At 47.3% G+C, this 18,184-nt stretch overlaps 1 protein-coding gene across 1 annotated transcript in view; it reads left to right on the top strand.

Moving 5' to 3' along the window:
• The window catches only part of IL2RA (interleukin 2 receptor subunit alpha), a 50,094-nt gene extending 32,325 nt beyond the window's left edge, over positions 1-17,769 (top strand). Inside the window, exons 2-8 of the mRNA XM_002820497.6 lie at positions 3,518-3,709; positions 5,142-5,252; positions 7,806-8,021; positions 9,532-9,603; positions 9,974-10,045; positions 11,324-11,390; positions 16,437-17,769. Of these exons, the coding sequence (XP_002820543.1) occupies positions 3,518-3,709; positions 5,142-5,252; positions 7,806-8,021; positions 9,532-9,603; positions 9,974-10,045; positions 11,324-11,390; positions 16,437-16,461 (755 nt within the window). The 3' untranslated portion in view covers positions 16,462-17,769. The remainder of the gene's footprint in view (positions 1-3,517; positions 3,710-5,141; positions 5,253-7,805; positions 8,022-9,531; positions 9,604-9,973; positions 10,046-11,323; positions 11,391-16,436) is intronic.
• Positions 17,770-18,184: the final 415 nt, after the last annotated feature.

The raw sequence follows: 18,184 nt of genomic DNA, 5'->3' as shown, positions 1-18,184 counted from the left end.
TCCATTGCAACTACTCAACTCTGCCATTATAGCAGAAAAGCAGCCATAGACAAAATGTGAATAAATGGGTGTGTCTTTCTTCCAATAAAACTTTATTTATAAAAATAAACCACTGAACACAGTGGCTCACTCCTGTAATCCTAGCCCTTTGGGAGGCCAAGGCAGGTGGATCAGCTGAGGTCAGGAGTTCGAGACCAGCCTGGCCAACCTCATCTCTACTAAAAACACAAAAATTAGCTGGACGTGTTGGCGCACGCCTGGAATCCCAGCTACTTGGGAGGCTGAGGCAGGAGAATCACTTGAACCCCGGGGGCAGAGGTTGCAGTGAGCCAAGATCACACCATTGCACTCCAGCCTGGGCAACAAGAGCAAAACTCTGTCTCAAAAATAAATAAATAAATAAATAAATAAATGGCAGCAAATCTGCAGGTCGTAGTTTACTGACCTCTGCTTTAAGTCATTGAGCATAATTACAAGTGTTTTAAACTCCTTTTGTGCTAATTCCAAAATCTGGGTCATTTTAGGGGTCTGTTTTTTTTTTTTTTTTGAGACAGACTCTCACTCACTCTGTAACCCAGGCTGGGGTGCTCAGCTCACTGCAACCTCCACCTCCCAGGCTCAAGCAATTCTCCTGCCTCAGCCTCCCAAGTACCTGGGACTACAGACATGCACTGCCACACTCGGCTGATTTTTTGTATTTTTAGTATAGATGGGGTGTCACCATGTTGGCCAGGCTGGTCTCGAACTCCTGACATCAGGTGATCCACCTGCCTTGTCCCCCCCAAAGTGCTGGGATTACAGGCATGAGCCACCGCACCCAATTTTACGGGTCTGTTTCTATTGAGCACTTTTTTGAGTAGGTCAAGTAGGTCCCATTTTCCTGTTTCTTCACATGTCTAGATTTTCTTTTAACTTGCTGGATATTATGAACTATTCATTATAAAGGGTCTGGATTATCTTATGGTCCTTTAAAAGGTAATGCGTTTTGCTCTGATAGGCAGTTAAATGACTAGCGCATCCTGTTGTCTGTTAGGCTTGGTTTTAATCTTTGTAAGGGCAGGTCTATTTTGGTTTTGAAATTCATCCTAGGGATGTCTCTTTCTCTAGAGCAGGACTGGAAAACTACAACCCACAGCTCAGACACCTGTTTTTATAAATAAAACTTAGTATAACTATTCTTCTCTCAGCCCTCACAATGGACAATCAGGGCTAAATCTCACTGAGTTCTGCCCTGTTCAGGTTCAGACCAGCTCTTGGCTAAGAAACTGAGGTGGACCCCTAAACATATTTTTGGGGTGCCCTTCATGCAGTGCCCTCTCCAGAGCCCCACCCCACAAATCCCAGTCATGTCATATCAATGAAACCACTCTGCTTGGGGTCCACCTGGGTGCTGCCGGGAAGGAAAGCACCCCAGAAAGGCAGCCAGGGCAACTGTGGGCACCTCTCATGTGTTTCCCTCCTCCCAAATCATGTAGCCCTGAGCTGCCTGTTGTTCAGCACCTGAAAGCACTTGCTGCATACATTTGGGCTGGTTTTACAGCTGTTTCAGCAGAAACGTAAGTTTTGGTCCCAGTTACTCTGTGATGGCTGGAAGCAGAAGTCTTCACTGGTTTTTCTGATTATTATCCATGTCTTGCTTTAGCAACAGATTTATCTTCTGATACTTAAAATATTGGTTGGTGGTGATCTATAATAAGTGCCAACAAATGGTACCAGTGATACGAGAAGTACAGAGAGACAAACTTTTGCAGGAGTTAAAGGTTAAGGTAAACTTCAGTCCAGTCTCTATCTGAATTACCATTCTCTTCTTCTGGACAGTGAGAAAAAGGAAAGGAACTAGAACTACCATCTATTCCATACCTGTTATTTTCCGGGCTTTCTTCAAGTTACCTTAGTATATTATTTGCTATAATCATTAAATCAATAAAATAATAATTATTACACCACGAAGCTGAGCCTTAGAGAAGTAAAATAATAAAACTATGTAGCTTGTAAGCTGCTGGAGCTAGAAGTTAGAAACCCATCTTTCTCCCTTTCACCACGCTGCTGCTCTTGCCTTATCATGAGATTACCAGCACTTATTGAGCGCTTATGTTGCCTGTTCCACTGTAATTTCTGGCCCATGGAGCTCATTTAAATTGCTTTTGCTTAGTCCCTTGTTGGTTAGAGATGGGTCAAGCTGTCTGATTTCTCCCTACCTTCTTTTTTTTTTTTTTTGGAGACAGAGTCTCGCTGTGTCTCCCAGGCTGGAGTGCAGTGGCGTGATCTCGGCTCACTGCAACCTCTGCCTCCTGGGTCCAAGCGATTCTCCTGCCTCAGCCTCCCGAGTAACTGGGACAACAGGCACATGCCACCACATTCGGCTAATTTTTTTTGTATTTTTAGTAGAGACTGTGGTTTTCACCATGCTGGCCAGGCTGGCTTTGAACTGCTGACCTCATGTGATCTAGCCGCCTTGGCCTCCCAAAGTTCTGGAATTACAGGCATCAGCCATTGCACCCAGCCTCCCTACCTTCAGTTCTTAGGGGAGACAGGAGAGTCCTGAGGCATTGGATGGGGATGGTCTTCCGGAGGACAAGATGCTGGGCAGAGTCTAAGGGCACAGAGAATCTTCACTCAACCTGAATGACCAATACACAACCAGCCATCCCACAGCCATGAGTACAGCCAGCAGCCCTGATCAGCCTCCGTGTGGGCTTCCATCGATGGAGAGGCCACAGACTCCAGCTTTCCTGCCTCTTCCTGTCCCTGTCATCTCCCCGTCCACTTCCTTTATCCAGCATGTGATATTTCCCCCCAGAATCTAATCTCTTAAAGCAGAGAACTTGTTGCAAAGTAGGCAATGGAATTATTATTCTGATTAGACCTGTGCCACTTTTCCTTTTAATAGTTTGATGTTTGACCACTGTTTCTGGTTCCTTTAGTGAGATACCAGAGTCCATTTTTCAGGCTGAGGGAGGGTAAGGTCTTCATAACATAAGAAGGTATTTGGTGAACTCAGAGGTGGGCAGGTGGGTGAGAAATACACATTTCCTATTTGCCAGACATTGAGTGAAGCACTTTCTATATATTTCTCAAAAAATGGCGCAGTCATTAATTATAGAAAGTCTAACAATTCGTATATCCTAAAAAGTATTTTGCACAGACACATTTTGCCCCTCAATTAAATGTACGTAACTTTGCTGCTTCCTTTCTTCACATTCCTTGACTGTCCTCTCTCCGTACTTGCTTGACATGAGGCATATTCAGAATAAAACCTCATTAATTTCTACTCATCTAGCTTGAAATACATTGTGCTTTGGAGAGGAGCTTGGTTGTAGCTAACTTTTGAGCCAGCTCTGATACAAAGTTTTCTAAAGAACAATGGTAGCAGCCTTAGTTGCTTTCTCACAAAAAGTAGGGCATAACATCTTTTAAATAAAGTGAAGAAATATGTGATTAAGTCATTATAGGATTAAATATGTGAGTACTTGCCCGGGGCCTCTTGAGTTCCTAATAGGCTTCTTTTGCTTTGCAGAGCTCTGTGACGATGACCCACCAGAGGTCGCACATGCCACATTCAAAGCTGTGGTCTACAAGGAAGGAACCATGTTGAACTGTGAGTGCAAGAGAGGTTTCCGCAGAATAAAAAGCGGGTCACTCTATATGCTCTGTACAGGAAACTCTAGCCACTCATCCTGGGACAACCAATGTCAATGCACAAGCTCTGGTAAGTGTCCCTTCTGTGACTACCAAGAACAAGAGAACTGCAGCAAAGAGTGAGACAGAGCCCAGCTTTTGTTCACTCAGCCCTATAGACACAAATGGGCCAGTCCAGTCTACAGCATAACTAATTTTAGTGGTTCCTGAAAAGTCATTCACTAAACACAATTTTTTTTTTTTCTGGAGACAGATTCTCACTCTGTTGCCTAGGCTGGAGTGCAATGGCACACGATCTTGGCTCACTGCAACTTCCGCCTCCTGGCTTCAAGTGATTCTCCGGCCTCAGCCTCCTGAGTAGCTGGGATTACAGGCACCCTCCACCATGCCTGGCTAATTTTTGCATTTTTAGTAGAGATGGGGTTTCACCATGTTGGCCAGGCTGGTCCCGAACTCCTGACCTTGAGTAATCTGCCCGTCTCAGCCACCCAAAGTGCTGGGATTATAGGCATCAGTCACAGTGCCCGGCCACACAATTTTATTTTTATTTTTGAGACAGTCTCGCTCTGTTGCCCAGGCTGGGGTGCAGTGGTGCAATCTCAGATCACTGCAACCTCCACCTCCTGGGTTCAAGTGATTCTCGTGCCTCAGCTGCCCAAGTAGCTGGGACTACAGGTGTGCACCACCATGCCTGGCTAATTTTTTTATTTTTAGCAAAGATGGGGTTTCACCATGTTGGTCAGGCTGGTCTCGAACTCCTGGCCTCAAGTGATTCTCCTGCCTGCACCTTACAGGCGCACGCCACCATGCCTGGCTAATATTTTGTATTTTTTGTTAGTGATGGGGTTTCCCCATGTTGTCCAGGCTGGTCTTAAACTCCTGGGCTCAAGCAATCCTCCTGCCTCAGCCTCCCAAAGTGCTGGAATTATAGGTGTGAGCCACCACACCTGACCTAGACACCCTCTTTTATCCTGAGCTGGAATACTGATCACCCCCCTCACTGGGGCACTCAGACTCAACTCCTTTGCCAAACTCTTCACAATAGAGAGGGCTGTTCTAGAAGTTTCCTTGTCATTGTGTTAAGTTTCCTTGTCATCTCTAACTTTAAGCATTCTGAACAGCCTTAGGGAGCAAAGGATCAGTGCGTTGTGGAGTGAGACCACTCCTGCTGCTGTCAAACAACACAGAGACAATTGACAGCAAGCAAGGAGTCCCTTTTGGTGAGATACACACACATACACACATAACATACACGACATACACAGACACGCATACACACGCTCAAAAACATGTCGTGGGCATTGTCATATACACTTGAATGCCCAGAGGCCGGTGCTGGGAGGGCATGCTCTGGTTTCGTATTTGTAGGCTCAGCAGACAGACACCACCAGACACATCGTGGGCACTGGACAGGTGTGCTTCTCAAGTGAATGAATACATGAACAGTGTTTTCTATGAAGCATTTGTGAAATTATCTGCATCATTCTATCTATATTTTCTAGCCGCTCGGAACACAACAAAACAAGTGACACCTCAACCTGAAGAACAGAAAGAAAGAAAAACCACAGAAATGCAAAGTCCAATGCAGCCGGTGGACCAAGCGAGCCTTCCAGGTGAGAGATGAATCTGTCCTCCAGCTAACTCCTGCGAGCGCACCCTTCTCTTGCAGGCAGATGACATGTACCCAGAGGAAGAAAGTCTGCCCTGCCTTCTATAAACACATGCGTGTGGCTCCCTCCTCCCAAGACATCATTGCAGACAAGAACTAGTGCAGCGTTGCTCAAAGGCTGTTTGCTCAGCAACTGAAGCCAACCTGACGGCAGCCAATCCAGGTCTGGGCTTCCTCCCTGGTTTGGTAACTGGCCAAATAGAATTCAACCCAAATTCAACTCAACTTAAAAGCGTCTGTTGGGTCTGTGTGCCAGGCCCTGCTGATAGAAGACACAAACAAGAGTGTGACAATGATCCCTGCCCTCAAGGAAACGCTCTGTGTCTTCCCCTTAAGCACAAGAAAACGCACCGCAAAAAAATTATTTGCTTCTCGGTATTTCTTCCAGGGCAAGGTTGTAAAATATGCATGCCACACTTGTGAGTCTCAAAAGCTCCAGATGCATGTGTCCTGGCCAGCGGTCTGTGCATGAGTGGGCACTGTGGCTGTCCCTTGTCTGCCCTCTGCTTTCCCATGACTGAATCGGGATTCTGTCACGGTGTGAAGAAAATGGGCTGGGCACGGTGGCTCACGCCTGTAATCCCAGCACTGTAGAAGTCTGAGGTGGGCAGATCACTTGAGGTCAGGAGTTCGAGACCAGCCTGGCCAACATGGTGAAACCTTGTCCCTACAATCATATAAAAATTTAGCCGGGCATGGTGGTGGGCGCCTGTAGTCCCAGCTACTCAGGAGGCCAAGGCATGAGAATTGCTTGAAATCAGGAGGTGGAGGTTGCAGTGAGCAGAGATTGCATCACTGCACTCCAGCCTGAGTGACAGAGGAAGACTCTGTCCCCCCTCAAAAAAACAAAACAAAAAAAGAAAAAAAAAAAACACAGAACCTGCTAGGAAGAATTGAGCTTTCTAAGGTCAGGCTAACCTTAGAAGACTTCAGAGCCCTTTGCTGATTTTACAACCTTACAAAGAACTGTATGAGATACCATCCCATCTGAGCCTGGCAATGCAATGAGTCAGGACCAGGAAGGGTTACTTCAATTTACTGAAGAAACTGAGATACAGAAAAGATAAAAAGATTTGGCTAAGCTCACATAGTAGGGCTGGAATCAGACCTCAGGTCTCCCAGATTAGATGAGGAAACTTTCTGCTGATCACTTACTTTAAAAGAGTTTGAATTTACTTACAGCTTCCATTATTTTATTTTTTAAAACAGACTAATCTAGGGGCACAGTTGCAACATGATGCTCTTACTCCTTCCCCCTCCGACTTTGTCCTGGAATGGTGTTTCCAAGCACATTTGTTTGTTTTGTTCTACTTCCCCCATATCACCCTGCATAGTTATTGGAAGGCTTCAAAGAGGCCAGTGCTTGTTGTCCTTTCTCGAAGGCTGGCTCTGCCTGAGGGATGTTTCAAAGATTGTCTCAGTTTGGGTGTTTTCGTTGGAAAGAAGCAAACCCAATTCAAACATGTTCAGACAGTTATGAATTGTACTGGCTGTCAAACAACCTTTTATCCTGAGACCAAAACACAAGTTCAGTCATAATGTTCAAGGTGCCACACGGCAGGAGCCAGCCTGGGACAGGGCCACCCAGCTTCCTGCTGGAGCAGAGGCTCTGTAGGACATTTACAGAGTCTCTGTTGGGTATGCAGGGTTGGGGAGAGTCTGGAAGTTCAGAGCACGTGTGCAGTTTCACAGGCTGGGGTTAGAGGGCACATACAATTCCATATGTCCAGGTTGGGGGCTGTGGGTGGGGAATTCGGAGATTTAATCAGAACAAGACATGGTCTCAGGCCACAGGTCAGTCAGGCCTGGGATGTAGTTGGGTGAGTGGAAAGTTCTGGAGATGGGAAATTTTGAAACATCTTGAAAGGGCGCATGTGTGTCAAGCTTCAGGTGTGGCTTGATCAGAGATGGTGCTCCATTTCTCCGAGGTTCCCTCAGCCCGTCCCTCCTCCTGGCTTTGGTGTTGGCCCCAGTCCTTCCACCATCATCCCAAGATGCCCACCCGCTGCCCCCAAGAATGCGCTTCCTCACTTGTCCAGCAGAAATCCAAGGTGGTCTTCATGCTCCATTGGCCCAAATAGGCTTGAGCCTGCCCTTGTGTCTCAGCTGAGACTGCCCCGCCCACTCCTGTCCACTGTCAACGCCTGCCCTGTCTTCCAAGAGGCAGCTGTGGCGTTCCTCTCTCGGGGCAGCACGAACCAGAATGAATCGCTCATTCCTCTGTGTTCCCATTGCCAATGTCTGCTATCCTTCACATGCCTTTCTTACGCAATCCACTGTCCGCCCCTTGCAGGAGTGACAGGGTCTTCATGCCTTCCTACAGGGCCTAGCAAACTTCCCCACACTCAGACGTTCTCAACATATATTGGTTGAATGAAAGGATGAGCAAGCAGTCAAAAGAGTAAGAACCAAGGTCCAGTCCCTAGCAAGAGGCAACTTGGACTCGCTCGCGGTGCTGTCCCCAACTTGCCTTCAGAGTGTTCCTTCCATCTTCCAGGTCACTGCAGGGAACCTCCACCGTGGGAAAATGAAGCCACAGAGAGAATTTATCATTTCGTGGTGGGGCAGATGGTTTACTACCAGTGCGTCCAGGGATACAGGGCTCTACACAGAGGTCCTGCTGAGAGCGTCTGCAAAATGACCCATGGGAAGACAAGGTGGACCCAGCCCCAGCTCATATGCACAAGTGAAACGGAGACCAGTCAGTTTCCAGGTAGGGTGGCTCCCTTCTGGGGTCCACAATGTTGCTTTTCTCCATCAGGCTGACCAGGGTGGAATCCCTGACCGCTCCTGCTGTGTATCCTTGGACAAGCCCCTTGATCTCCCTGGGCTTCCGTTTTTTTCTCATTCTGAAAAAAAAAAAAAAAAAAAAATTTAAATAGACCAGACGGACTCTAAGCGCTCCTTCAGTGAAGGTCCCCCTGTGCCCTGAGTGGGGAGAAAGGTTGGAGACAGAAGAGAAGGAAAGCTCTCTCCTAAGCACCCTAGTTGGTCCTGAGTCCACTACTTCTCTAAGCCACCAAGGCCTTCTCTGGCTCCAAGGGCAAGTCCAGTTTCCCACTCACACATTTTTCCTCTTACTGGTGATCGTGTAAATGCATGATCTGAACAGCACTCTGCGATCAGCATGCTCCTTCCCCTTGTGCCATTCCCCAGCTGAGCTTGTAAAAATAAACATAAAATGTGCAGAGTCGGGACTTACTCGGTGCACACGCACGCACACACACACACACATGCATGCAAACACTCAGCCCACCAATGTTGAGGTCTCCTGCTGTCTTCCTTCTGAAATCTTATTAGTATCACGACAATCAAAAGTGACTTACATGCAGGCTGGGCATGATGGCTCATGCTTGTAATCCCAGCACTCTGGGAAGCCAAGGTGGGCAGATCACTTTAGGTCAGGAGTTTGAGACCAGCCTGGCCAACATGGTGAAACCCCGTCTCTACTAAAAATATAAAAATTATCTGGGCGTGGTGGTGGGTGCCTGTACTCCCAGCTACTTGGGAGGCTGAGGCAGGAGAATCACTTGAACCCAGGAGGTGGAGTTGCAGTGAGCTGAGATCACACCACTGCACTCCAGCCTGGGCAATAGCAAGACTCGGTCTCAAAAAAAAAAAGGTGACTTACATTCAACCACAAGTATTCCTGGTTTTCTTGCTCACTGCACTTCTTATACTCCATGTCCTTCTCTTGGGTTCCCTAGGGAGGCTGTTTTGTTCCCTTAGCTGCCTCCCTGGGCCACCCTGACAGCCAGGGAATGCCTGCTGCTTCCTTGGAAGAGGGTGAGAGGCAGGGCACAGCCAGGGTTACTGACCCCTCAGGAGGAGTGGAGAGCCTGGCACAGAAGCAGCTGTCCCTTAGTGCATCTCTGCTCCATCCAATGGTTCAATGGCATTCGTATTATTATGACCTGTTTCCAAGTCACAGATGGAAACCAGGACTGAGGAGGGAGGCTGGGGAGAAAGCATTGCTCAGAGTTTTGGGGACAGCCAGGGTCAGAGTTAGAATTCAGCCTCGTCTGCTCTGCTGAGACCACTTCACCGCTTCCCAGTGCCGCTGGTGTGGAACCATGTGGGGTGGCATCCCCGGTGAAGTGCCCACACCAGGATTCCTGCCTCCTTGGGTGTATCTGGGGCCAGCTGCCTGGGGCAGGCGGGGTGGGAGTGAGGCCCTGACTCCTGTCTTTAGCTCCACCAGCATCACTCACTCTCTCCCCCAGGTGAAGAGAAGCCTCAGGCAAGCCCCGAAGGCCATCCTGAGAGTGAGACTTCCTGCCTCGTCACAACAGCAGGTGCGGGAGAAGACAAACGCTGGATCACAGAGGCCTAGTACAAAAGGGCAGGGGTGGCCAGCAGCCAGGCTCAGGGAGATAGGTGGAGGTGACCTGTAGGGGAGAAGCCCACAGCAGCCTCCTCTCCCTCTGAGCAGGGACAGGGCCTCAGCGACCTGCAGGCCCCAAAGCAAATGTCAGAAAGAGGCAACCCAGGACCGGGACCAAGCACGGTCCCCAGGCAGAGATGGAACACCTGCCCTCACCACCACCACGTGTCTCCCACCAGCCTCTGAGCTTCTCATTCACAGAGATGCCCTGACTTCCTTTAGCCTCGTGCTGTCCTAAAGTCACAGTAGCAGGAGTGTCTCTCTTTATCTCTTTTTCACAGATTTTCAAATACAGACAGAAATGGCTTCAACCATGGAGACGTTCATATTTACAACAGAGTACCAGGTAGCAGGTGAGTGGGGCACTGGCTTTGTGGACAAAATGTACACTAGGCCGAGATATGGACAGGTTGACTGGTTAGTAGGTTTGTTAGTTGGTTGGCTGGTAGGTTGGTTAGTTGGTTGGTTGGTAGGTTGATAGGTAGGTTGGTTAGTTGATTGGCAAGTTGGTTTGTAGGTTGGGAGGTTAGCTGGTTGGTTGGTTGCTTGGTTGGCAGGTTGGTTTGTGTGTTGGTAGGTTAGTTGATTGGTTGGTAGGTTGGTAGATTGGCAGGTTGGTTGGTTAGTTGGTTGGTAGTTTGGTGGGTTAGTTGGTTAGTTGGTTGGTAGGTTGGTTGGCAAGTTGATAGGTTGGTTGGTGGGTTGGTTGATAAGTTGATAGGTTGGTTGGTTGGTAGGTTGGTTGTTAGGGTGGTAGATTGGTAGGTTGGTTGGTAGTTTGGTTGGTTAGCTGGTTGGTTGATTGGTTAGTGAGTTGGTTGGTAGATAGATTGGTAGATTGGTTGGTTGGTTAGTTTGTTGGTAGGTTAGTAGGTTGGTTGGTTGGTTAGTTGGTTAGTTGATTGGTAGGTTGGTTGGTTGACTGAAAGGACCCCTTCCTTACACTGCAAAATGTGTGAGTGAAAGACTAATCCAGATACTGACATAACTCGGAATCCCATGAACCAGTTACAGGATGCTGTGAGCGAAGTCTCAAGTCAGCCCTATCAGCTCCTCTCAAGCTGATCTGGAAAGGCTGTACCCTGGGCCTCTGCCAGGGGTCAAGAGTGGGAGGAAGGAGCCATGTAGCCAGGCAGAGAGGACAGGCTTCCAGAAACACTGCCGTTGTTTCCTGGTAGGAGGGAAAAACAGACTCTGAGTCTGCATCTGCCTGGAAAGTAAATAAACGTCAGCCTCCAGAACCTCAGCAGAGCAGTGTCTGGAAAACCCGAACCCTTTCAGGAGACATTAATGTGCTTCTCATCATCTTCATATTTCAACATTTCTTTTACCAGGCGCTCTCGGTGTCCTTAAACGAGGCCTGGCCTCTGAGCCTTTCTGAGGGGCTTGTGTGAGAGAAGGGTGCCTCCTGAGGGGAAGCTCCCTCCACCCTCACCCTGTCCTCCCTTCCCTGTTCCTCAAGACTCCTAGGAAATCCCATGGGGAGGGACCTACCTCCTGAGACAGGGAAGAGAGGCTGCAGCCTCCGCCTTGCTCTTTGGGGTGTCCTCAGCCTGCCCTGTGGTCCTGGCTCCTGCTGCCTCCGTGCCAAGCCCAGGGCCCTTTGCTGAACTCCCTCTCTCTATTGACAGTGGCCGGCTGTGTTTTCCTGCTGATCAGCGTCCTCCTCCTGAGTGGGCTTACCTGGCAGCGGAGACGGTAAGTGTGGCATCACCAAGGCAGCACATGGTCAGATCAAAGTCCTGCACCCAGCCCCACCCTGCCTCCCCCCTCCCCCCTCCATGCTCTCTCTAATCAGCTGCAGTTCAGGGAGTGGCAAAGGGAGAGGCCGATCCATGCCTCGGAGTCAGTCAAAAAGAATTAAAGCACCGCCGGGTGCGGTGGCTCACGCTGGTAATCACAACAGTTTGGGAGGCCAAGGCTGAGTGGATCACGTGAGGTCAGGAGTTTGCGACAAGCCGGCCAACATGGCAAAACCCTATCTCTACAGGCAGGTGCCTGTAATCGCAGCTACTCGGGAGGCTGAGGCAGGAAGATTGCTTGAATCTTGGAGGTGGAGTTTGCAGTGAACAGAAATCTCACCACTGCACTCCAGCCTGGGCAACAGAGCAAGACTCTATCTCAAAAAAAAAAAAAAAAAAATTAAAACACCGGGGAAACAGGAAGGCAAAGGAACCTCACATTCGTTAGGCACCCACTATACACCAGGCTTGATGCTTGTTTTATAAACATTATTGAAATCTACCTTCTCAGAAACATTTGGAATAGCTGTGGCCTAGGGAGATGCAACAGCTTGAAGAAGATGGCACAGCAGAGGCCAGCACTGCAACTTGAATCTAGAGCCCATGATTTTCCCACCCAGCCCCTACCTATAGAGGACCCAGGGCAGCATCTATGCTGAGCTTTGCCTATCCTGTGCTCCCCACCCTCCCATCCACAGAAGCTCACACCGGCATCCCCTTGACCAGGAATGTAAACCATGTGTGGTCTTTTTGCATTAACTCAGATTTTCAACCCTGGATGCATCTTAGAACATCCAGGAGAGAGTCATCTAAAATACCAGTGAGTGGCAAGATACCAGTAAATGCCACAGGAAAAGGAAGGCAGTCCAAAGGACTGTGCTTCTCCCGTGGCTGTGACATCTTGTAAGAGAGGTTTACGAGGGAAATCCTGTCACCAAAACCATTGTGACCCACTTTGAATTTGGGGAGAATCTTCATTTGCAACAATAGAAGAACAAATTTGTTGCAATAAGAAATATTTTTGTAGCTTATGTAGATTGTTCAGCCAAAACAGCATAATAACTTAAAAAGTTAAAAGATAGGCCAGGTGTGGTGGCTCACGCCTGTAATCCCAGCAGTTTGGGAAGCCGAGGCAGGTGGTTACCCGAGATCAGAAGTTCAGGACCAGCCTGGACAACATGGTGAAACCCTGTCTCTACTAAAAAATACAAAAACAAGCCGGGCGTGGTGGTGGGCGCCTGTAATCCCAGCTACTTGTGAGGCTGAGACAGGAGAATCACTTGAACCCAGGAGGCGGAGGTTGCGGTGAGCCAAGATCGTGCCACTACACTCCAGCCTGGGCAACAAGAGTGAAACTCTGTCTCAAAAAAAAAAAAGGTAAAAGATATCAATGCTTGGGCTCCAATCAGAATCTCTGGGGGGTGAGCCCAAGACATCAGTACCTATTTTTAATTGAGATAAAATTCATCATGTAACTGTCATAAAGTGTACAGTTCAGTGGTATCTTAACCCATTTTGTGCTACTGTAACAGAATGCCTGAGACTGGGTAACTTATAAAGAACAGAGATTTATTTCTTACCCTCCTGGAGGCTGGGAAGTCTGAGGTCGAGGGGCCCCCATGTGTCAAGGGCCTTTGTGCTACGTCATCCCGTGGCAGAAGGTGGAAGGACAAGAGAGCGAGAGAGAGAGCAGGAGGGGCTGAACTCAGCTTTTATCACAAACCCACTCCTGCAATAACAACATTAATCCATTCACGAGGCAGAGCCCTGACGACCTGATCACCTCTTCAAGATCTCACCTGTCAGCATTGCTGGATTAGGGATTAAGTTTCCAACACCTGAGCTCTGGGGAGGTATTCAAACCACAGTAAGTGGTATTTAGTATGTTTGCAATGTTGTACAGCCATCCCCACTGATTCCAGAATACTTCCATCATTCCCAAGAGAAGCTCCACACTGCCAAGTTCCCCATTCTCCCCAGCCCCGGGAAACCACCACTGTATGTTCCGTCTCTATGGATTTGCCTATTCTGGACATTTCGTGTAAATGGAATCACGTGGCCTTTTATGTCTGGGATAGTCGTATGTTTTAAAGCCCCTCAGATGTATCTAATACGTATGCATCCAGGTTTGACAACCCTACACCAGGCCATTGGTTTTCAAACTTGAACTAGCACCAGAATCATCTGTAGGAACATAAAGAAATGATAAATGTTTGAGATGATGGATATGCTAAATACCACGATCTGATCACTGTACATTGTAGGTATCAAAGCATCCCTACATACCTCATAAATATGTATAACTATTATGTGTCAACTTAAAAACGTTTGTTGAAAGAATCATCTGGAGGGCTTGTTAAAGCACAGATTGCTGGGTCCCACCTGTGGAGTCTCTGATGCAGTCGTCTTGCTTAGGTCTGGGAATCTGCATTTCTATCAGGTTCACAGGTGATACTGACGCTGCAGTTCCAGGGAGCAGACTCTGAGGATCACCGCACTAGGCTGACAGCATTAAGAATCAGGGAAGCTAGCCAGACTCACGCTTGTAATCCCAGCACTTTGGGAGGCCGAGGCGGGCGGATTACTTGAGGTCAGGAGTTCGAGGCCAGCCTGGCCAACATGGAGAAACCCTATCTCTACTAAAAATACAAAAATTAGCTGGGTGTCATGGTGCGCACCTATAATCCCAGCTACTCGGAAGGCTGATGCAGGAGAATCGCTTGAACCCAGGAGGCGGAGGCTGCAGTAAGCCAAGATCATACCACTGCACTCCACCCTGGGTGACACAGCAAGACTCTGTTTAAAAAAAGAAAGAAAAAAGAAAAGAAAGAAAAAGTAAACTCTAGAAACTCACTGTGTCTCTCTCTTGATTATCCAAGGCCTCCCTGACCCCTGCCAGCATACACTCTGGCCAACCCTCATACAAACTCCACAGTGAGACCCTGAGAAAATACAGATCCACTCCCCCAAAACCGAAGCCCTTAGCCCAGCCAGAGAGAAAAACAAAATATCTCTTCCCTTCTTATATGGGTCATCAGGTCCATAACATACTCCTAATTTTCCTCATGGGAATTAAAAAGTATAAATTACTGCAGTGCAAATGATAAGCTCCCCAGGGTTATTGTAGCAGGAATGATTCATATACCCGACAGTCTACCAGTTTCTCTAAGGGGTTAGCTGACTCCTAAGGTGTCATTTTAGGCTTCCAGGAGGGGAAGGATGTGACATGGCTGACATGTTGTACATGTACTCAGTACTTGCATCCTCTCCTTCCTCAGGCTGAACACTTGACAAGCCTTAACACCGCGCAAGGATTTTTTTCATTTGTTAGTTTGAAGATCAAAAGCCTTTGGGCCCAGAGGACAAAGCTATTTGGAAGTAGGAATGGTTCAGTGTTTATGTTGTGAAACAAATAACTGTGTGAACCTATGTGAGTTCCCACAAGGTCTCCCAGAACTACAATCTTTGGGGAGACTCAAACATACATCTAGAAATGACCCCTCTAGTCAGTTTGTCCAAAAGCCTTCCTAGAATCTGATATCAACTCATGGTGCCCTCTTGTGGCAACAGAAATGCTGCATTTGAATTACCGAGAGATCACTGTAGCCCAGTCAAAGAGAGTTTTGTTTGGGGAAATATTTTTTCTTTGTTTTGGGCAGTGACCAGGAGCCTGTGATGTGCTACAGAAGGCTCACAGTGGCTTGTGAGAGCCAGCGGTTAAATTTTCAGGACTTCTGCAAACTGGTTTTTAAGCATAACCATTATGGAAAATTAAAGTATTTAGGCTGGGAGCAGTAGCTCCTGCCTGTAATTCCTGCACTTTGGGAGACTAAGGTGAGAGGCTTGCTTGAGACCAGCCTGGGCAACAAAGCGAGACCTTGTCTCTATGAAAACATTTTAAAATTAGCTAGGCGTGATGGCACATACCTGTAGTCCCAGCTACTGGTAAGGGCGAGGTGGGAGAATCCCTTGAGTCCAGGAGTTCAAGGTTGCAGTGAGCTGTGATCACACCACTGCACTTCAGCCTGGGTGACAGATTGAGATGCTGTCTCAAAAAAAAAAAAAATTAAAGTATCTAAATTTACAATTCAATAAATTATATTAAAAACAAAGGCAAGAATTACTTACAACTGATCACTTCCTAATTATTTGCTACATTTTACTGTTATCTTTGTTTCCTGGGTGGTTTACATCTATTGTGTCCGCAAGGTGGAAATACCATTTGACAGTGGCTACTGCGCATCTCTTCCCAACAGCGTGATCAGTGATGTCACATTGCCAGCTGGAAGCTGTGTGTGGAAGGAGGATTTACACCAGGGAAGATAGGCAACTGTCATCAGAGAGCTGCTTGTTAAACATCACCAGCACACCTCTGCTTGGAGTCTTGTGCTATGGGAACTCTGTGCAAAGTAGGGAGTAATTAGGAATTCCCATGAGCCAAATAAGGACTGGGAGAAGGCTAAGACCGTATTGTCCAATACAGTAGCCACTAGCCACCTGTGGATACTTAAGTGTATTTAAACTCAAATAAATTAAATACAACTAAAAATTCAGTTCCTCGGTTGCACTAGCCACATTTCAAGTGTTCCCTAGCCACACGTGTCTGTGTTATTGGACAGCACAACTACAGAAGATTTCCATCATCTCAGAAAGTTCTATAGCACAGTGCTGGCTAGAAACTAAGTGCTTTACTGCATGCAAATCATTTAGCACAGTTAGTTGCTGTTTATTATTCCTGTTCCACAGCTATTGTCTGCTATATAAAAACTTAGGCCAGGCACAATGGCTCACACCTATAATCCCAGCACTTTGGAAGGCCGAGGCGGGCAGATCACAAGGTCAGGAGTTCGAGACCAGCCTGGCCAACATAGCAAAACTCCATCTCTAGTAAAAATACAAAAATTAGCCAGGCATGGTGGCGCACACACTGGTTTAGAGTGGGGACCACATTTTTTTGGTGCCATGTTACACATATGACCGTGACTTTGTTACACCACTACAGGAGGAAGAGTAGAAGAACTATCTAGAAAACCAAAAGAAGAACTTCTTGGTAAGAAGCCGAGAACAGACAACAGAAGTCATGAAGCCCAAGTGAAATCAAAGGTGCTAAATGCTCGCCCAGGAGACATCCCTTGTGCTTGCCTGGGTTTTGGAAGCTCTGAAGTCACATCACAGGACACTGGGCAGTGGCAACCTTGTCTCTCTACGCCAGCTCAGTCCCATCAGACAGCGAGCGCTACCCACTTCTAAATAGCAACTTCGTCATTGAAGAGGAAGGGCAAAACCACTAGAACTCTCCATCTTATTTTCGTGTATTTGTGTTCATTAAAGCATGAATGCTATGGAACTCTCTCCACCCTATATATAGTATAAAGAAAAGTAGGTTTACATTCATCTCATCCCAGCTTCCCAGTTCGGGAATCCCAAGGAAAGCCCTAGCACTAATGTAAATACACAACACACACACTCTACCCTGTACGACTGGACATTGTCCGTGTGGTTCCTTTCTCAGCCGCTTCTGACTGCTGATTCTGCCGTTCACGTTGCCTAATGAACATCCTTCAAGAACTCTGGGCTTCTGCCCAGAAATCATTTTACCTTTGGCTCAATCCTCTAAGCTAACCCCCTTCTACTGAGCCTTCAGTCTTGAATTTCTAAAAAACAGAGTCCATGGCAGAATAATCTTTGGGTAACTTCAAAACGGGGCAGCCAAACCCATGAGGCAATGTCAAGAAGAGAAGGATGAATGAGGTCCCAGGCAGAGAATCATACTTATCAAGGTTTTACCTGTGCGTTACTAATTGGCCTCTTTAAGAGTTAGTTTCTTTGAATTTGGCCTGCACTAATTTGATGTTTACAGGTGGACACACATGTGCAAATCAATGTGTACTTTTCCTAAGAAGTGTCTAAAAACACCAAAAAGGGATCCATACATTCAATGTTTATGGAAGGAAGGAAAGAAAGAAGGAAGTGAAGAGGGAGAAGGGATGGAGGTCACACTGTTAGAACGTAACCGCGGAAAAGACCACATGAGGCCTGGCACGGTGGCTTAGGCCTGTAACCCCAGCTCCCTAGGAGACCAAGGCAGGAGCATCTCTTGAGGCCAGGAGTTTGAGACCAGCCTGGGCAGCATAGCGAGACCCATCCCTACAAAAAAATTAAAAATTGGCTGGATGTAGTGGCATACTTCTGTAGTTCTAGCCACTCAGGAGGCTGAGGCAGGAGTATTGCCTGAACCCAGGAGTTCAAGGCTGCAGTCAGTCATGATGGCACCACTGCACTCCAGCCTGGGCAACAGAGCAAGACCCTATCTTTAAGGAAAAAAAAGAAAAGAAGAGCATACCAGCAGTCCTTGAACATTACCAAAAAGTTAAGCATATTAGAATCAGCTGGAGGCCTTGTTAAAACAGTTCGCTGGGCCCATCTCCAGAATCTCTGAGTTGTTGGTCTGGAATAGAGCCAAACGTTTTGTGTGTCTAAATTCCCAAGTGCTGTTGCTGCTGCTACTATTCCAAGGAACACACTTTGAGAACCATTGTGTAATCGCTCTGCATGCCCACCCACTCTCAACTCCCACGAAAAAGATCAACTTCCAGAGCTAAGATTTCGGTGGAAGTCCTGATTCCATATCTGATGCAAGATGTCCCCTCACCAATCAGTTGAGTCAACATTCTAGCTCAACAACATCACATGATTAAGATTAACGAAAATTATTCATTCAGGAAACTATCAGCCAGTTTTCATTTCTCA

The sequence above is a fragment of the Pongo abelii genome, chromosome 8 (genome assembly GCF_028885655.2).
Source record: "Pongo abelii isolate AG06213 chromosome 8, NHGRI_mPonAbe1-v2.0_pri, whole genome shotgun sequence".
Lineage (NCBI taxonomy): Eukaryota > Metazoa > Chordata > Mammalia > Primates > Hominidae > Pongo > Pongo abelii.
Note: the sequence above shows the minus strand (reverse complement) of the source record. Positions and strands in the feature narration are given on the sequence as shown.